Source organism: Falco cherrug, chromosome 9 (genome assembly GCF_023634085.1).
Source record: "Falco cherrug isolate bFalChe1 chromosome 9, bFalChe1.pri, whole genome shotgun sequence".
Taxonomy (NCBI): Eukaryota; Metazoa; Chordata; class Aves; order Falconiformes; family Falconidae; genus Falco; species Falco cherrug.
The window spans coordinates 33,390,302-33,411,931 of record NC_073705.1 but is presented as its reverse complement, the minus strand read 5'-3'; the positions used below and the strand labels follow the sequence as shown (position 1 = coordinate 33,411,931).

The window sequence follows — 21,630 nt, the reverse complement described above, 5'->3', positions numbered from 1 at the left end:
TTGGGGTTTCAGGCTATAAGACTTCAGAGAATCAGGTCTCAGTTCCCAGCTCTGATGGCTACTTCCTGCATTAATCTGAGAAGTTCCCTCTCAAGGCTGAATCAGGAGTGTTTATCCGGGACTTTTCTTTCCCATGTGACCAACATTTCTGGCCATGAACTTGTCCACAGCCTAGCTCCTGTCCCTAGGCCATCTGAACCTGTGGGAAAGAGATCATATACAAACCTTACTGCTTTTGCTGGCTTGCTCCTTCCCTGTTCAGAGACACACAGAACAGCAAGGAGACCCATTGGAGCCTGTGGCTGCTATAGTTTTTATGCAACTGCACTTCTGATGCTATGCCTAGAGCATTCTGTAATCATTTAATGCTTTTTAACAACCACATGTACTTACTGGGAAGGACGTCCTTACCCAGATCACAGTAAAAACCTCTGCATATCAAGTGCTTTGTGGAAGGGAGCTAGAAGGGATTGCCTCAAGTAACTGGATGGAAAGTGGCTCAAAAACTGGCAGAAGTCCAGCCTCTTCAAATCAAGACCAGTGATAGATGGTGTTAAACACCTCATGGAGATGCCCAGCTACCTCAGCACTCCCCACTCGGGCACACAGGTTTGTGTTTCTTGCTTTGGCACTTCCCTTCCCAGACTGTCCTGGAAGCAAGAGGAGAAAGATCAGCACAAAGCAGAATGGGCATCGGAAGGAAGCAGGATCCCAACCTTGCTAACGTGCCAGGACAAGGAGGTATCCTGGACAGTCAGATGGATTTCACAGATCAGATAGATTTTGGCAGAAGCAGGCTCAGAGAGGCAACATACTCTACTCACTTTGGTAGACCAAGATGCTTTTAGGGAAAAGCTATTTGAGGTGTTCAGTTAGCTAGCTGACAATTTTCATGTTTGTAGTGACTCACTAAAAATTCAACTGATCACTGTTGGCTGAGCTTCCCTCACTCATCTCTTAATGGCCCAGATTATGCCCCTGTTGATTTTGTTTTAAAAATGGCCACTTCATAGTCCCCTCTTGGCTGCATAGACTGGGCACCAAGCTACTGCTCCCAGTTCCTCACTGCCTTCCTACGAATGCGAGACTTTCTCACAAGACTGAGCTCTAGGGCTGGGCAAGTCACAGCCACTGCACTGTGACACCAGTGGCGGCTCCCAACAGATGGAGCACCACTGAGTCTAGACCTACACAGCCACAAGTTCTACCCCCACCTACTGCTTCTGGAGCCTTAGTCTTCTCCCACACCAGCACAGCATCTGCCCACATGGGTAGGAATGTCAAATTACAGCAAGGCGGCAACAAGGATTAGCTGACTAGCAAAGGACTGAGCAGAGTGACTATTCCCCAGCTTCAAACTGTGAACTTCAGAGGGTCGCACTGACTCATGCTGGATGTCTAAAGCTCAGCTCCAAGCCTAAAGGGTCTGCTGTGCATCTAATCAATCACAGCTTCTTACCACAGAGGGGCTGGGAACATCTCACAGCAAATGGGCAGGTATTCAGCAGGATGCACACCCCTTGCTACCATAGCAGGCTGGGCAAGTTTATCCTTCAGGTGCACCTGCCAGAATAGCCTTACCTTTCCTGGCTGTACCATCAGCCTTCTCCTGCAATGCCTTCTGCAGACATAAAGGCAGGCACCTTTTCTCAGTGTCTCTCTAGGGAGACACTCTTACTGTGACACATGCTATAAGGGAAAGAAGCATTGGTCAGCAGTGACCCCAGCAGATGGACAAAAAGAGGGAGAAAACCAAATTGAACTACGCCCCCTTGTAAAGTGGCATATATATGTACACACACAAAACAAAACTCCAAAAAAGAACTTTGCAACAGCTAATTAAGAATTCAGTTATAACCTTTTCTCCTTTTTAATAAAAACTTTGCTGACATGGTTCTATCCTTAAGAATTCCTGAATGATTGTGTAAATTTGCGTACATATGCATGCACACTTTGCTTGACAAAATACAAAAAATTTGGTACCAGCAGCTACAGGTCCACTTAACTCAATTCTCACATCCCAGCTGCTAGTTCTTGTTGTGCAATCCCCTTTTAAAATAGAAACCCAGCAGTAAACACAAAGGTAGGTTAAAGAAAGCAAATTTGCATTTCTTCAAAACCTTTTCTTCAACTTCAAAACTGTGATGAAAATCTATACAAATCCACCTTCTAGCTATACCTTAGCAACAAATTTCTATTCAAACAAGGAATCAGGGGAATGTATATATTAAATAAATACATGTATATAAAAATACTTAGCCGGGTAAGCCAGTCAGATTCCTCAGATCCCCTGAAACTGATGCATGTCGCAGCTACATGAAATCACTGTTGTTTGCCTTTATGCAAAACCCATATCTGGACTGCTGGCTAGATTAACAAATGTCACAATAAAGACACATTGAATGGAAAAAGAAAAAAGTAAGCAATGTGTTTCTTTATTAGGAATGTATTACGTTATCAATCTTAGTAATACTACTGGCAAACCGCTCTCATGAAGAGTTTTATACCCACCTGGAGGTAGAACAATCACATTTCCTCAAAAAGCGCACGCAGCCATTCTCAAAGCAAACCTCACAACAGCAAGTTGAAAACCTATATGGAATCATGCACTCGGGTAGCCCTACATAGGAAAGGTGCTAAGAGGAAATATGCTTTTCCTTTACTTGGTATTATTTACTTTATTATTTCAGCATAGATTTTTATAAAATGTTCATTTTGGACTAAAGAAACAAAAATACTGGAACATTACTCAGCTACCTACCTAAACTTACCTGGAAAAACAAATACACACTGACATTCTACTGCAGTTTTGTTCTGCATTAGGGATTCCATCCCTGGGCAAAACATATGCTCCATGTTTAAAGGGTTAAACATTCTCTCACTTAGTCGGCTTTACTGAATGTAAAATGCAAGATAATAACATACACTGTATCTTGAACCAAAAATGCACACAGCATAATAAAACCCTCTGTGCTAACTGACTGACAGTCTGAATAGATCCATTCCCACTGCTTGTTAATTCAAAATAAATCCTTTACTGTGATTTAAAGCAAAACAGACAACACTAAAGAACACCAAAAATATCATGACTTACCCTTTCGGAGGCACTTGCTTTTCTTAAGATATTTGGCAGTAAAAAATGGCATGGCTGCAACGCTAAGGTTTCAGCCAAAGCTGACCTTTTATTACCAAGTGCTAAGAGCAAAATGACTGGACCAAAGAGAGAAAGCAAATTATTATACCAGATCTTTAAAATGCTCAGTGATGAGCAAAGGGAATTCAGAGTGGGATAAAGTATGTCAAGTTGCACGGTGGGGATTGCAGATATCTTTCTGCTCATTAGCACTGCTGTTCGAGTTATTTAAAGTGTGCTCGGGGGAAATGAGGACAATTTCCATGACAATATGTACAGTATCATATAAGGAGGAAGCATTTTTTCAGGCAGAACTTCTGCATTACTCAGCTGCTACAGCAACCAGCAATATGTTGAGAAAAAAAAAAAAAAAACACAACCAAAAAAACCCCAAACATAACAAAAATCCACAAAAAACACACCACGTTTGGATAACATGAAAAATTTGATTCTATTAACCAGTTCTTGTCTGAAGGGGAAAATGCATCACTATAAACCTCCTATGTCATGTTACTGGGCTATCCCCTCATTTTCCTCTTAGGCACTTCTGGAAAAAAGGAAGCGTTGTTAAGCAGTTGAAGAAATTCATCAGGAGGTTTTGATTCCAGTCACTCCACTACCGTTTGCCTCAGTTTCCCTATCTTTCAAATGGGGGATAATACCAACATACTTGTATGTGTAAAAATCTTTGGGGCTCTTGGTCAGCAGGTACTAAAAGAAGAACAAGTGCTTAACCTCATTGCTTTGCCCTCCATGATTATGACTGTTTATTTTTGCTCACTCTGCCACGCCGTTTTTAGGACTAAAGCCCACTTAAAAATAAAAAGCCCACTTTTATTCAGCCAAGGTGATCTGATCTGGAAATTCAGTCTTATTCTTGTTGCTTCTGCTGCCTCTCTGGAGGACTTAGGGCGGTTTGGTACTGACTTCATGACCTTTCTAATTCTGTAAAGCTGGGACAGCCCATTTAATGGCGATGACATTTATTAATGTCTGCCTTCTCCTAGTCATCTACCTCTAATTCACTCAACTGCAGCATATCCCTTGGGCAGGCAACATGTCTATCCTCGCTCCTTGGAATATAAAGGACAATACAAGAAATCTGACTACACAGTCTTGGGCACATTGGTTCCTCCATGCCTCAAGTCTTCCTGCATGTAATGGCTAGATAGGACTCACTCTTTTACAAGTTCATGGACTTGCCATGGAAAATGTGCACCACCCAGAAATTGTGTAAAGGCCAAAGATATATACTTCCACAGGTGCTTCAGTTCTTGGCTTTTACTGCTTCCAGCCTCTGGGATACTGCCAAGTCATCACTGTACTGAGATACAAGCAAGCAGTTACCTGAAAGGGAGTACTTTTATAGCCTGTAACAAATAACCTCTTGACTGGTCAGATTTTAATTCATCTTTCTAGAATTAAAAAAAACCAAACAACACCCCCCAAAAAAAACCCCCAAATGATCCAAATGAAACTAGTACTACTCCTATAAAATAAAAGAATATACAGTTTTATATTGAAGATTGTGTAAACTAGGGGTGCACTCCACAAAGCAGAAAACTAGTAGCAGGGCCTTTTCTTGAATCACTTGTCAGTGCACAAATATATATGTACATGTTTTTTTAGGAAAACCAAATTTCATGCCTGAGGAAAATCCGTTCAGCATGCCATCTGAAAAGCTTCACCACAGTTTAGTATCCATAAATCCTGCAGTTTATGAATCCTGTTCAATAGGATTGTTCCATACCACCATACCGAAAACAACCAAAACAAAAAAAACCCCACCAAAACCACCCAAACAACCAAGTCTCTGCTCTTTTATTAGATAGTTTAGAAATCAGATGACAAGCTTTCAGACACAAAGTGTTTCCATAGCAAACTTCAAGCTAAGCTCAGACTAACCTAATTATGTTAACCTCTTTGAGCAAAAGGGTACTGCAGCATGTACGGAGCAGAGAGGAACAGTAGAAAGGGAAGAGGTGAGAAAAGACTCCCTGTGACTCAGTGACACAGGTAATCGCCACCTGTGAACCACTGCAGGCTGTGGGTTGGAGTTGGGGAATATACACGACCTTGGAATGGGGGTCCAGGCTAGTTACTGTCCTGCCCTTGGAGGTGGCCCAATACCATCTGCTTCAGAAGCTGGAAAAATCTTGGATGCAGGTACCTAGTAAATCGGTTCCATCTGCAATCAGACTGGCACACGTCTCTCCCAAAGACCAGGGGACACCACTATGTGTGAGTAAGGAAGGAATTGGTCTAGTAAAACCTATCTACACCATATTTAATCTGGTAACAGTGGTTGATCCTAATCTAACATGCATGCACACGCTTTCCGTCACTGCTAATTCACCCAGAAATTTACAATATCAACTGATTATTTTGAAGGAGAAACTCAGGAGTCATGATGAACCAAGTTCATCCCTGAACCTCATGACACTTCCTCCTGCTATCGTTGTGTGGTACATGGGAAAAGATGTCATACCCAAACAGCCCTTGGAACATCCTTTTTATCCTTCAGCTTTCTCTTTGCCAGCAGACATGCCCCTCACACAATGACACACCAGGCTGGAGTTTCTGCTGAAGTCAGTCTGCCTTTTTGCTCACAGTTAAGAACAAAAAAGAAATACCCAGTAAAACCACAGCACCACAAGGGAATTCCCTTCTCTGCCAGTTTAACACAGGGTCAAATTTAGACTAATGCAGTAATTCCTCCCAGCTGCCTAAAAATCTGGCCCTTTAATGACCTTGCACAAAACCCTACTGCTTTTAGCTGCAGTATCCCTATATTCTGCCTCATTTCCAACTCACTCAGCCCTTGGAGCTAAATGCAGAGGTTGCCCTCCTGGTTAGACTTGCAATTTCCAGGGAGAACTTTGAACTCATGCAAACAAACATTTGTGTCTCTCATCCAGGGCAATGAAACACAGGCTTTTTCTCTTCCACTCCCCACCTCCTCCTGCCACAACCTGCTTCTAGGAACTCTAAAACCTTGTATCTTCATGATGTGGGAACCATTTATTCTTTAGTCTCTAATATATTTCTGTCGTTCAGGCCTATCTTTCCTTAATCAGCTATCCAAACAGACAGAGATCAGGTGAAAATTTCTATCCTGACAAAAATCTACATACACTAAGAATAGATTAAATTGGATCCAAACCCTTAAATGTTATCATTCACCCAGCTTTCAGTGTGATTCCTTTAGTAATACTTTAAAAAAGGACTAGATACAACCTGGACTGTAAGAAATCTAAATATTTTTCCGTTATTTATCATCACTCCAAAAACACATTAATGTATAGTTATCAGGTCCCTCCTCTTTTGATACTTCTCCTCCCCCCAGCTTCAGAGCCCAATTCACAGAGACTGACTGTGGAGTGCACAGAGCACAATCTTTACTGTTAGCAGGAAAAAGCACCTATGACTCAATACTGAATTTTCTGTAACAAGTTTCAGTACCAGGTTTCAAAATGCTTTACTATGAAATCAGCATCATCTTCCCCATCTTGCAGATGGGAATTGGAGAAAGGGATCATGACTTCTGTACACACACCACAAGATTAAGAAAGGGAATAAGAGGGAGATTTTTCTGAATGTACATAAGTGATCAGTATATAGTTTTTTGGTTCTCCTTCTCTCTCTCTTCCCTGTGGCCCAAGAGGATTTCACCACCTTAGAGGAACAGTGTAGTGCCTGACAACAGACATGAAAACTGCTGCTTTCTATTAAATGCCACTAGTTGTGGCCACATGTTGGAATTTTCCACTGAATTACAGCCTTGGAGGACTTCCTACTGTTATTTCCCACCTGGGCAAAGTTAGCATGAAACTCAGAGAGAAAAGCAGTGAGACTCTACCACATCATTAAAGCATCTGTTCACAGGCTATGTGGTAAGACTACATGGCTCTCATAGCCCTTGAATGCAGGGGATGCCAACGGCTGGTGGGGAAGGAGGAGCAGAGGTGGAGCAGTAGCCCTCCACCACCAAGTAACATGATGCTCTAGGGTGGCAGGTGATGGAGGAGCGGACACTCCCTTCATAACCCTACCACCATGTCCAGGACAGGAAGGGAACAAGACTCTGCAGCCCAACATGGTAAATGAGCAGGCAGGTGGCTGTCAGAGAATGGCATAGCCACATGCTGGGCAAAAGCTTCTGTGCTATGTGAGCCCTGACACAGGAAGGATACCAGATGACTGCAGTAATACTTGTCCCAGCCTGCTGCCATACCCCTGACTTCTATTTTATCAGATGAAAAGAGCATGCACTCAGGGTACCCATTTAAAAATTGACCAGCATAGATTTCTATCTGTTGCTAGTTGGGCTGATAAAAGCAGCTTTTTTTCCTTTCAGCAGTTTAGAACTCAGCTTGCCCTAAAACAACTAGGGTCATTCTAGTCTGTGACCACATACATAAATTGTATCTGTAGAACAAAGGAATCTCAGGTCAATTAAAAAGATCCTGTGGCTACAATATTCTTCTGGGAAGATGCCATCTACATATGCTTATTACAGCCACGTAAAATCCACCCCCTCACTCGCCTGGAGCAAGTAATTGTCTTTAAGAGTAAGCAAAATAATTATTTTTCCAACATACTTGTCATCATTAATTATGGCCAGAGTAGCCAAGTAGGAGCTCATGCCCAGGCTTTTAAATGCTTGTAGCTAGTTAGCATAGCTGGCTGCCTGTAACTTTACAGCTTTTTTTGCAGTGTTAATATTAACATACTATGGCTTCATTAAATCAAGGCACTCACTGATGAGCTAGGTATGATTCATTTGCAGAACACTAAGACCCTTCATGCTTATGTATCCCATAGCAAGAATGGGCTTTAATGTATGCCTATGCTATAGGTATATTTGAGCACTGCTGACTCTATTCCTAACGTCACGTTCAAGTAAACATATTCCAATAAAGAAAAGATTTTCAAAACACGAAGACTGGAATTTGCAGGAATAAAATGCCAAAAGTCCACCAAGAGGCCTTTCACTGTTCCACTGGCCACCTTTGCAAAGCTCTATGACATTAGTCTGTGAACATGTGATATTAACTTCCTAAAAAACAGAATGCAAATTTTGGCCTGTCTTCTGTACTTCTCCCTCAGCCAAGTCTCCAACTGAAGTTGATAGGATTTTCCCTGCATAAAGAATACAGAATTTGCCCTACTTTTTTTTTTTCCCCTCCCTAGTTTAACAAGGCAGGGGATGGGAGGGTAAGAGATACTATTTCTCCATTACGTCTCCGAATTTCTTTATTCTACTTACCAGGACTTTCTCAACTCCCTAAGATGAAGGGGGTGATGTGTTGAAAAAACACTTGATACAGAAGATTGCACTGTAGCATGAAGTCCGCCGATAGCTTCCAGAAGGCGTTTTTATCTTAACTGATTTTCAAATTACATGTTTCTGAAGTAACAGTGACTTTTGTTTGTCAACCAGCCTGCACACAATCTGACTTCTGAATCATTGCCACTCCAGGCATTGTCCTGGTTTTCACTTAAACCATGACAGCTTTCAGAAATTTCAAGTCAGCCCACCAAAATCAGGAGACTGGCTTCTAAGCGATGTGAATTTTTCATTATTATTTATCTTCTGACTTCTGAGCCTTTACAGATCCTATTTGCTATCTTTATTTTAAATCCACAAGCAGTAAGAGACTTGTTTTCTATTAATGAAACCTGCAAGTTTTAAATAATCACAGTATTCAGAATCAGAGCTTTTAAGTGAAAACACATACATAACGCGACACAGCATATGAATTCAGGCCTACATATTTATGAACGGGAAACCCTACAGCCTTGTTACATTTTTCTTAAATCACTTTGGACATGAAAGAAATTAAATTATGTAGGTACCCAAACCAAAACGAGGATAGAAATATATTATATAGCACTAACAAAGCAGAACAGGACGAAGTGGCAAGTCTACAGTACTTAGAAGATACTGATACAGCAAAGTGATTCAATAACATTTTTTTATTGCTTGAACTGAGTGCAAGGCATGGCTTTTAGTGACACGGTAGGTAAAATGGGACAGAATAAATAACTGTAAACCTGCAAGCATTACGAAAGCAGGGAAGAACCTTTGCTTATATCCTCAGCATATCCATCAGGAAATATGTGCAATTTTTCTCCTAGTCCTACTAGCAAAAAAGTTTAGCGCAGACACCTGTATTGTCCACCCCGAACAGGATAATGAAAATGAAGACAGAGAAGGGAGCTGAACAGAAAGGCTGCACGTGCAGCATAAGCTAGCAGCACAGCTTCTGTGGCATGTCTTTATCCTGCAGTTCCAGAACCACTGGTACAATCCTCTGACAATCCCCTCCAGCACCGTGCAGTATCTCACTGCATCTTCCAGCACTGCTAATAACAGAGTCACAACCTTGCCCCACGTGTGTAATCAAGAGGATGAAAGCCCCTGGGCTCCAGTTATGGGAAAAATTTCTTTTTCTCCCCAGAGTAAGTCTCATTTCACAATTGCCACCACACAGTCCCTCAAGCATACATAATACAACACAGCAGTGTCAGTTTCACCATGAAAACCTCCCTTGGCTTTTATAGGGGCAAAGGGAAAGAGGAATAAAATGGTAAAATGCAAATCAGCCACATACTGAATTTCAAAGCCACCTTTAATTACAATTTCTTCCTGTTTCCCTGGGTGTTAGGAGCACTGCTCTAAGCAAGCTACACTAGTAAACAGAGTCCTGATCATCTTGTTAAGTTTATTCAAGAACGTTACATCTGCCTTAGCAATTCACTGGCTTCAAACTGAATCTGAATTCTAGGCTACAATCAGGCTGAAGTACCAAGGTACTAAACTTCAGTATTTCTATTTTCACATCCCTCTACTGGGCAGAGAATAAGACAGAACTTCTCTTACATGTACAAATGTGAAGAAACAGAAACCATATAGCTTTTATAAGACTTCTAAACCAAGGACGTGCCTTTTCCATAGGTAACACTGCTGCTTGCTTGTGACCTGTACCTTTTAGTCTTGCACTCAGGCCAGAACCCTTCTGTTTTGATGATGTCCCCTCAGAGGAGTGACTTGACTTAACTTTCTGTTGTCCCTTTCTCTCTACCGCAGCTGACAGCTGGTAAATACCTTTTCTTTAGAACGAGCAATTACAACAGTAATTGTCCCAACTAGAATACAAGCATATTCAATCAAATAAAAGCTGTCTGTATTTCAAGGTGCAGCAGGGGAACTAAATACAGTCACAACACTGAGCCAAATTCTCAGCAGGTAGAAGTCAATCAGCTCTAATTTGTCAGCAAAGCCTAATTCATCCTCTGCTGAGGATATGGACCCACTTCTTTCCTGTGCATAACCACAGCTGAGAGCTTTAGGCCTGTTAGCTGAGGTCCAGGGCTAGATTTACACTAGGAGCTTTTCCAGTGATGCCAGAGGGATATCAGTAGACAGACTGAAGTATCACTCTTGTATGTTTTCAGCTTGGTTTAACAAAGCTGCAGATCTGCCATCCTGTAGCTCACACTGAACAAAACCTAATGTGAAGACAGGTAATTGATACCTAACTGCACTGGCAGAGGGTCTGCTATGGCAGCTATATTGACCAAAGAGCACATCTCTTCTCATCCTTGCCCAGTAAAGAGTGTAGAACGTACATTCAGCTTCAGAGTGATGCAATGAGAGTAATTAAACCACACTGCTACCCACAGAAACATCTCTACAGAACCAGAAAAAATGAAAGCTGTATTTCAAGGAGATTGGGACACGATTTTTAATTCAGTCCAAATGGATTTGCCTTAAATTAAAACCTGTCAAAATACTACATTTTGCCTAAAGTATTTTAATGTTTTTTTTTCCCAATAAACATGCTTCTAATCTAAAAGCTGATCTACAGCAAAAGATAAGCTTGGGTAAAATCAATCAGTGTAAAAATAAACTAAACGCATTTGATTTGGAAGTCAGCAAACTGTCTTGGGATGACCCAAAATGAATTTTTGGATGTTGCTTTGCTGAAAAGTAATTTGAATTTCTCTGATTTTCCCCAGGAAGCCCAAACCATTATCTTTCCCCAGATTTCCTGCCTGGAGACCATTACTTTCCTAGAAAAAAAAAAAAAGTAGGCAAGTAATAATAACAATAATAATAAAAAAATTAAAATAGAAAACCCCCAAAACAGCAGCAAAAAAAATATTTTACTTTTTTCAGTGGTATCTAGATTAAGCCCTAAGAATTCCCCTTTGTTCAGAAAAGGCCCTGCAGCTGACTGTAACAGGGGCTCAGACAGCTCCTTTCCCAGTGGAACATGAGATGGAGAGCAGGAGATATTTGCACGCTCTGTGTTCTGAACTGCTTTGATCTATCAACATCCACCAGCTAAACATTTCATACCACTAACCTCATTGATAAGGATTGTCAGCATCTTCATCACTCCTCTACTGTACACAGGTCCATAGTCCATAGGTGTGACTACTCTGAGTTTGCATTACTTTGCTCTATTCATTTGGCCCTAGTGAGTAAAACGTAGTCTCTCCACTTTTGATATTGAATTTAGTAGATGTGAGGCTTGATGTACTATGCAAATTCACCACTATTTTGCTTTAAATTGGACTATGACTCCAAGTTTCTCTCCCCTATTGCATGGCAAAAACCCATCCCAACATACCTGAAGCCAACATAGTGATACGCACTCAGAAGCATCTGAAGAGCCAGGAACTGAGATGTTAACTCTGAAACCCAGTAATGGTGATACAAATATCTCAGCTAACAGATTAGAGATGATTTGTTGCTCATCACATCCACACAAACATTCAGGTAACACGCTTAGCCCTGTTGTCAACACAGATCACCAGCTGCACTATGACAATCACCATTTTAGAGTGGGGACTACTGCTCAATACAGAAGTCAAAAAAGACATTTGTCTACCACAGTACCCCTTCAAAGACTGAGAGTCAAGTATTTAGACAGATAAATCGTTATTGATTAGATTTGATAACAAAGCATCAATGGCTTATGTCAAGAACATAAGGTAGACCCAGGCCAGGGAGGGAGGGAGATGCAGCCTCAGGATGAAGGACCAGAGCAGCAGGCATTCAAAAGCCTCACACATTTTAGGTGATATAGCACTTGCTCAAGAGGGTTGGATCTCATGTGTTAATCTAACATATTGGAAAAGTGGGCCCAGCCTGGATCACCTTGATTCACAAGTCCAACCCCCAGTATCAGTGGTAAACAAACTGGAAGTTCAGAGTGTATCATCCACCCTGCAACGCTGCAAGCTAAAGCAAGTTTCATAACATTATACAAACTTGAGACTTAAGTTGAAACAAAGAAATAAAACTATAAAACAGAAGAATAGCCATGTTCAGTCAGATGAGTTGGTCTATAGGGAGAAAGCACAGAAAAAAGTACAAGTACAGAACAGAGTTTTTTTTGCTGGTATATAGTATATATAAAGCTGTACACTACAGCTGTACGTAACAGCTACCAACAGACTTGTTAGCCCTCTGTTGGTAGCTGTTATCCCATAAGCGTCCAATCCCATTCTGAAGTCATTAGGTTTTGGCTCCCATAATAAACTGTGGTAATGAGAGTTGCAATTTAATTGTTAACTCTCAAGACAAATAATTCCCTTTGCTCGTTTTGAAAACAGGAATTCTGATAATTTAAGCGATCCTAGCTGCTGTGTTATGAATACTCCTGAATAATTAATTATTCCCTTTTTGTTTTGCCCATAGTGTTTAGACTTCTATCCAATTCTATCATACCCACCTCTCAATCATCTCTTCTCATGATCCAGGCAATTTCTTCCCGCATAGAAGCCATCCATATACCCGAAACTATTCCTACTGCTCTTAATTTGTGTATGCAACTTTTGGGGGTTGTTGCAATAGGGTAGGGGAGATCAAGAATATGATCAAAGTCCTAAATCTATTTTAGAGGAAGGCATATCTTTGTTGAATAAAAATGGACAGATGACCCTAGGAAATGGGTTTCTGAAGCCATTGCCAGAAAGCAAGCCTCTCTAATTGCATAACTGAAGGTATTTTCCCTAATTTTGAAATGGATGCAAAGATGTTAATGAATCTCCAGCCATATCCTGTTGTATCACAGAACAGACACGCTACTATGGGACTTGGTTGAGGCTTGAGGCACAAAACCCAGGACTGATTGTAAATTTGCAGATGAAAGAGGCAGCCACTACAAGCTCAGCTTTCCAGGTAGTGGTGTTATACTCAAGTCAGCAGTGCTATATCAGCTTTCCTCTGTTGAGCACCATACCTGTGAAAAGCGTGCAGGGCAGCATCAGAAACTCATTCAGGTAACTTTCCTCTACAGTGTGGTCTCCTAAATGTCAGGTTTTGCTTTAATTTTTTACAAACTACTTCCAGATTTTACATTTTCTCATTTAGTTGTATGCACAGGACAGGGGGTGAGTGAAAGTGGAACCAAAACAGCCCCCAAGGTGAACAATGAATGTAGGAAAAACTTCTGATATTTAATATCAACATTACAGTGATGACGATCTTAATGGAGAAGCTAGACTCTCAATAAAAATTGGCAAAAAGAGGAATAACATTAATAGCAGCTTATTCTTGCATTTCAGACTCTGGAATTGCCTAGCAGTGTTTGATGATCTTCCTCAGGATACCAGCATCTTGCTAGTGTTGAGGTGGAAAAGAGAAACAAGATATTTAATCTTCATCTAGACTTTTTGCTTTGTTTTTTTCCCCCCATTCCTGCAGTATACGCATACAGCATATTTTCAGAGTACAGCACTAGGACGTCTGCATTTTCAGTCCTAGCACTCACGGCTTTGATCCACAGGTGGTTGTTTTCAGGAGCTCTGAGCAGGTTGCTTCAGCCAAACAGTGAGAACACTTTCTGGAGTCATCTTGTCTCCTTAGATCTTTTTGATACACTAATTAGCGTAACAGTGAGCAGTACATTAGCTGACAATACTTCAAACCTTTCCTTTGATGTACAATGAATAGGATCCTCACTGTACAGCAACAGACAGCACACAACAGATGTCGCACACCGTCTATCCACTATGGATGGTCAAGGAGCCATTACAGAAGCCGCTGCTCAGCTGCATCCACCTTTCTTAAAACTGTTCACAGCACTGCCACAATAGGAGCAGGCAACAACATTGCTCTGGATCAGACCAGTAAGCTTAAGCAGCCATATCATGGCAAACCACTGAGCAAGAGAAGTGGGGTTAAAAACTGACATTGCCTGACTTCCATGTGTTCAATCCTTGCTTAAATGCAGTGGTTTGTATTGCCAGACTGGGAACATTGCTTCCTGTTATGGCTGCCCAGCATTATCCACTGTAAGAGTCCTTCAGTTGCCTGTAACTTTGTCAGAAGACAACTGTTTTGCACAGGGTCGTCTGTCTCTTGCAGACTGGCCAGGTCACACCCCAGGCAGTAAGGGCTGCCTTGTCGATGATGGATTCACCACCCCAATCTGTTCCTCATGGCTGCCCAAGTTCTTCTGTCCTGGTGGAAAAGAATCAAGTGAATTCTGCTAAGGGTCTGACTGAGTTGCCTAGGGAGGGGACTTGTGGAAGGGAGAGCATCTCTGCAACTGATCCTTCTGAGATGGTAATGTGAGCAGGAGACAGAGCCTTCTCACTTGCCACTTGATCTGAGCTAGCTTTCAGGTCTTTCCTGCTGTCCCCTAAAGCACTACCTTTTTCCTCAGCACTTTACAGCCCTTCCCAGAGACTGACTCCTTAAGGCCAGTGGCTAATTCCCAGTCTGGAAACTCTGGGAGATCTACCTGGGATTTACCCCACTCCATCTAGGATCTGACAAAACAAAGCTGAGATTGCTGATCGGACGTACAGGACCTCACATAATACTTCTAATAATTAGGCTTCCTAATTTTTCTGTAATGACCTTGCAGACGTGACAGCGGGTTTACTCGGTGGACACCAAACTGTGTTCTATACCTGGCACTAACTCTACTTTAAAGGCGAACCAGGGGCTGACAGTCCCTTTGAACACTGGGATCAAGCTTACATTACCATTAAGTGCAAAATTTCCAGCTAACTGTACACCTTAATGGTATCATAATCTATATTTTACAAACAGACATAAAAAGAGGAATAAGTCATGTAATTACTGGCCTAAGACAGACCTCTCCTCCAAGCAAAAATTGTAATAGGAAGAGAACTAATCACTAATCAACAGGAAGATGGCAAATGATGGGTTTCAGAGACAGTGTTGGTTTATAAAGGGCAAAGTATTCCAGGCAAAAAGGACTAGTTTGCTACAATGAGACTGTAAAACAAGCACTAAGTGCAGCAGGGGCAACATGCTTGGATTTCATTACAGTGCCATATCACATGGCTCCTGAATTCCTTAGTGCAGTAACTCAAGTTGTCTGGAACACAAACACTGCCAGACGTACCCAGAACTCAGAAGGGCTCCTCAAAAAAGCATTATCATAGCATGCAGCGTACTAAACTTGAGAAGGGATATGCAATAGCTAGCAGCAGAGTAAGAAGCTCAGAGAGGTGTCCAGTTCTGCTCTGAACTGAAAGTGCCATAGCTCCCCATAGGCAAAATGGTGAAGATGACAAATATATTAACTTTCTTGCCTAACATGGCAGAGGTTCCACAATAATTAATGCTGGCTCTAAGCTACCAGATCACTTAATAAGGCATGACTGAGCTAGATCAGGCATGGACACAATCATGTTTCTGTCAAGTTAGTGAAAGCACACAATAGAGAGTTTACATCAGCTTTATGCCAGCTGCAGAGGAAGAGATACCTAATCCAACATAAAATTGGAATGATATAAGCAGACCATATTTATATAAGCAGACCATATCTCAGTTGAAATAAAGCTGGTTTACAGCCTGGAGGGGTGTCTTTTTTTTTTTTTCCTCTCTCCTTTTTTAAAAAATAAATTTGAAACACCAAAATGAATTTATTTTAGAACAATACTTTGTATTACATATCTATATCTTTGGTACTAACAGCTCTAAAATCACGTTAAATTCTTGAAAGAACCTCAGACAGTCTTAAGTACATGTTAAATGTCTTACCAAAATACACACAGTATAAGGCTCTAGTCTCAGCTGTGCTTCAAGTCTTGTATCTAGAGTTTTGTTTGCATCAAGATCTACTCCATTCAGAGACATCTAACTTTTCTCTCTTCCTAGAGAACACTTCTTGTAATGTTTTATTTAGTGTTCAGATACTATCTTCATAAAGATCTGAGAGCAGAAAAGTGTGAGAGCATGTGAAGGTAGTAAAAAGTGTTGCAAACTGCAGTGACAGAAATAAAGCAAAGAACCCTAGATAGGTTACAAAGAAATAACCACAGGAGACTAAAAAAAGTGTATTATGTAAAAACAATATGTACGTTATGGAAAAATAAATCTTGGCAACAATGAGAGATGACAGGGAACGGCTAATCACAAAGGAATTTGTGTGCAATAAAAGCAGCAACGAAAGCACAGTTTGGGCTGCAAAATAAGAGACCTCACATCATCAATCTTCCTCCAATACACTACATGGCTCTGTAAACTTACATGTTGTCATACAGTTACCCGCTCTATAGCGAGATGAACACCTTCCCAGCCTCATGGCCAGGACAATCCCTGCCACTCTCATCTGAATTAAATGATTTTACTGAAAGAAAATTTTACTTGTGAAAAGCCTAATTTCTGTGAAAAGCAGACTTTTGTAAAATTTTTAGTTTTTAACAAAATTACTAGGTGACTAGGATTGCAGATCTACCTATGAAAATGCAGGGTTGCAGTAAAATTGTTACTGACTGTTCTGTTACTATACAGCCTATATGTTGGCTAACAAACAGTTTGACAAGGCTATCAGAACTACACGTGTGACTCAGAACCAATTTTACCCCTTGTTCCTGCACATATACCATATAGGTTTTTAATAAACTGCTGTTTTCAAGCGTGCCGAGTTGCTGTTCAACCAGGCAGGCAGTTCTGGAGTTGTCACCTTTCTGTCCTGTATTGGCACACATTCCTTAATGCTGCTTCACATTTCTCTGAGATTTTCTATAAATCTACCTATTTGTATTACCAGACAGCATCTTCTGCAATGGGATCTGATAACTGCAGCTCAGCATTAACATCTACAATACTACCCAGAAATAACCCAGAGAACCTCAAACCTTGGAGAATATACAATAGGAACAAATCAGGTCGACCCTCATTCTGAATAGCATATCATGTCTGTCTGAAGCATTTTCCCTACAGCACTCCATGGCTTCAAGACAAGAAAGTAAGCTGAAAAAATGCAGGTGGTGCAGAACTTATCAGATGGGAGGTGAAAACATCACAGGGCGATACTGCTAACAGTAAGTCAGGAAAAAAATCCAAAGTGGTCTGAAAGCCAACCACTTGGAGTACCAAAGGCCCAAGCTGCAAGGAGAAAGAGCTAGCTGACTTTTTCATGAGCCTGCTAGGACCTTTCGTTCCTGCAAGATGTCTCCCACCATAAGCAACTGGAGTGGAATTTTGGGCTTACATGGGAAAACAACAAAACAGAACAGTAATGATTCAATGTGGAATCCATCTTTTCTCCCAGCTCCCTGTTTTCACTTACCTCCCATCTACTCCCTGCCTGCAGGGAGCCCTAGCTAGAAGCTAGAAGCAGTTGCTGTCTCTGTAGCCTCTCCAGCTGGATTGGTGTTATTAGCAGTGAGGCACACACACTTCCTAATCAACTTTATTAAACCCGTTCATTACAACAACATGCGCCACTTGCATGTTCATGACAAAAATGAACCTCAAAGGCTCAATTCCTACAATATTAACAAATCAGTGTGGTACAAACAAATAAATCTGGGTTTCGTTGTAAAAGCAAGATTGTCTCTTGAGTCACAGTTAAAGAGACTGACTCACCTCCTCACTCCTGGTTTGACATTAGATCTACTCTGGTCTCATATTCTAGCAGCCTTACCCCATCTACACACCTCACTGCTTGCAACTGGATTCTGCTTTCCCAACAATCTTGTATGGTAGGGAACACAATGAAGATCAAATAATTGACTACTGATGTCTATAGCTTCGTTGAATGAGGTTTTTTAAATTTCTCTGTCCCTCAAAATTGTCTTTAACAGTGTGTACCCCCAGACTTATCTGACTGCCATTATGTCTAATCTCAAATACCCTTACAGCTAATTCCTCTCATCTTTCTCACCTTTATATAAAATATCTGTTTCTACACAGAGTTAAAAAAATTGGCATCTGTTTCAGTTTTAAGAGCTGTGTTGAACACTGTACTCCATCGAGCTGGGAAGGAGTGGTCCTTCTAAGAGATGCAAATTATTACATATATAGGTGAGGGGTAAACACATGCTACTTACTGTCTGGATGGATGATGGCCCACAGGCCATCACCATCACAGAAGCTAATGAGGCAATTAACATTTCTGCCCAAATAGCACCAAAACTGAATTCCTCATTAAGTCACAAATAGCAGGAAACATCTGGATCTTCTTAGAAACTATATAAAATATAGGTGGACAAATATTAGGGTTTTTTTCAGAAGTACATACATTCTTTTATCCTAATGTCTCTTCAGTGCTCAGATACTTTCCATGGTAGCTGGCAAACCTGACAAAACTTTCCATTCCCATAGGTGTGGCAATCCTAAATTGGCACAGAAGATCTCTCAAACAGAACAGCCCAGCAGAGGAATTGCGGATAGACAAGAAGTAACAAGGCTGCCTCTGTTAATCTGCATGGTCTGCTTTAGGAGCTTGCAATGCAGGGCATCAAAATACCTCTCAGCAGGAAGCATGAGCAGGAAGCATGTCATGGATAGTCCACAACAGGTCTGCACCTTAAGTCTCAGGCCCTTCCATGTTTCTTGGGCTAGACTTTTAAGGTTATTTATAGAGCCTCACCAGCAGCAGTAATTTGTCCCTTCTAGGTGAAAATCACCCATACAATTCCCACCCATTTAAAGAGATGTGGAAAATAACATTTTAAAATAAAGTTACAAATGCCTACCCCATTGTTTTAACACAATTATCTGAACTTGCAGAAGACCACTGAGTAACTTCATTCTCTGTAATTCTTTCCCTTAATCCAGCTCTGATGATAACATTCTTTTTGATGACAAGCTAAACCTAGACACTCTTTGGATGCACAGAGAGAAATCCTAGCAATGACAGTTCACATGCCTTGGATATCCCCTGCTCCCAACTCTAACACCCAAAGGGATACCTGCACTGAAAAGAGCAGCGGTTATGTGGCATAAGCATTTCAAATTGATACCTAAGGAAGGCCAACTTGTGTCATCTCATTCACTAACCACAGTTGTTGCAAGCAAGTCCCTAAAAGCTCCCCAGTGATGCGGTGGCAGCAATGGGATCAGAATCTGACAGGTAAACATCTCCTGGAGACAGCAACCTAACCCCTCTATCCACCCAAGCTTCCATCTCAGCTAGGTCAAGTTCCTCAAGCACTGAAAGTGGGGTGGAAATAGCTGAAAGAGAGTGAATGAAAAATTAACTAAGTGATCTCTATTAATAACAGCTGAGAGGAATGAAAGTGACAGACCAGGTCAGGGCCAGGAGACTGAGAAAGTGCAGGCTGGCCTCAGCATGCCAACAAGAGCTTCACATTCCAAGAAAGAAACTTAGAATTAAGTACACTTTAAAAATAAATCCCAGTCATTTCTGAATCTGTCTCATGGCTGAAGATGCAATGCTGAATCTCTGCTTGCAACAACACACCTGGCTTTCAGCCAGAGATTTGAAAGTCACTGTGATCTTTTTTCCCCTTCTCCCCAGCCGTTCATAATTTTTAAACATTCCCACAGCTGTGAAAGAAAAGATAGCTGGGAGGGGGCAGTGGTTGGGTACCCAGAGGCTGCTCTCTCACATTTGCTCACAGCTGGAACTCTTCATGGTCTTTGGCACAATCCCTTGCTACTGCTTCGGCTGCCAGGCTGCCCTTTGAACAGGCATAGCTATCTGACCAGTTTCAGAATTATTTCTAATTGGACAAATACTGGATTTTCCCATAAGCTCACATAAAAATGGGCAGCTGTTTCCACATGAAATAAAAAAAAAAATAGCATGTCTATTTGGAGTAGACATTCATAATTCAAACAGATGAATATTACAGACTTCAGCTTATAAAGCATAGGCTGTGTCTCAAACACCTTGAGGCCGTGACACCATTTTCCTTATTCACATGCCTCATACCTCACAAAACTAACTCCACCATGAAGTTCAGTTTGTGGCACTAGAGTGGCAAGCATATGGTACGCATTGGAGAGGCAAGGGCAGCAGCCAGGAGTCACTGTGGTCTGCTGTCTGCTCAGTTGTTTAGCATGGGAACTACCTGAGGTTCACAGTGTCCCTCTGCCTGATGTAAAACCAAAACACAACACATACTAACTCAGTGGTTCTCAACCACTCACCTAGTATGGGAAAAATCACCTCTTCTAGAGGCCCTTGAGCATTGTACCCCACCCTGATCATGTCATTAGAGATCTGTCACATGAACGGTAGGTGTCACACAATAGGGACAGGTGACATCTTGTGATGTGATGTGCACATATAGAAGAAAATACAGGTGTTCCCTGCACTTTCCAACACATCACCAGATGTGTCCTCACTGCATGCATAGCAGCTGTTGGAATTTTATTCACCTGAAAGATTTATTTTGTTCACATGCTGGGAAAAGTCTATGGAGCCTCCGGGTAGGAGCACAGCAAGGACAGGACTACCAAAATAATCCCTCCAGTCCTCAACCCACTTCCTGCCCACATCTGAAGAACCACCAACAAACAGGGCAGGAGGGGAATGTTCTGGCCTGTGTGGTGTATGCTCGGCCTCCCAGGATTAATTTTTTTGAAACCTCAGGCTGTCCTGACAGTTTTAAAAAATTATAAATACCAAATGAAGTGTCCTAAATTAATATGCCTGCCTAAACCATGAAGATTTTACTTTGGCTAAAGAAAGTGGATTTTTTCACCCACCCACCCCCAGTTTTCAGGAAACAACTGAATTCAGCTTGCTTATTTACATACCACTGTTACTGTGCAATTTGCCCTCTCAGATTATACCTCAAATTTTGCCTCTCTCAACTTAGTTTATGAACTCAATGCCTGAGATGCACTGAGAGATGGCTGATTACCCCACCACTGAAACAGCTGACACAAATGCCACAGTTAAAATTTTGGCTATATCAGAACTTCGCTGTGTCATACCACTGTACAATATAAAGCTGTGGAAATAGTCACAGTAGTGACTAAAGATGTTCACTAAGTCTGGGCTGCAAAGTTCTAGGTGCTGTCTAAACATGCGGCTGGCACTTTCCACTGTCTACAAGATAGAAGTAACAACTGGTTGAGACAAACAACTAAAAATAGTCTAAGGAGGGAGTGGTAGCTAATGAGGATGTGCACGGCTTTTTTTAGACCACAACAAGAGATGGTCCATGCCCTGCAGAGTTTATCATCATAACAGACTAGAGAACAGGCAGGCAGGGAATTGCAGGCAGACAAAGGG

At 41.4% G+C, this 21,630-nt stretch overlaps 1 protein-coding gene across 9 annotated transcripts in view; it reads right to left on the bottom strand.

Annotated features, from left to right (window-relative positions):
* Window positions 1-21,630, bottom strand: part of ARHGAP22 (Rho GTPase activating protein 22) — a 151,518-nt gene that overhangs the window by 61,465 nt on the left and 68,423 nt on the right. The window contains exon 1 of one of the 9 annotated variants that reach the window (XM_055721239.1): window positions 3,095-3,361. The exons of the other annotated variants lie outside the window; for them this stretch is intronic. Coding sequence (XP_055577214.1) covers window positions 3,095-3,146 — 52 coding nt within the window. The 5' untranslated portion in view covers window positions 3,147-3,361. Of the gene's footprint in view, window positions 1-3,094; window positions 3,362-21,630 lie in introns of those variants that run through there. 9 annotated transcript variants of the gene reach the window in all.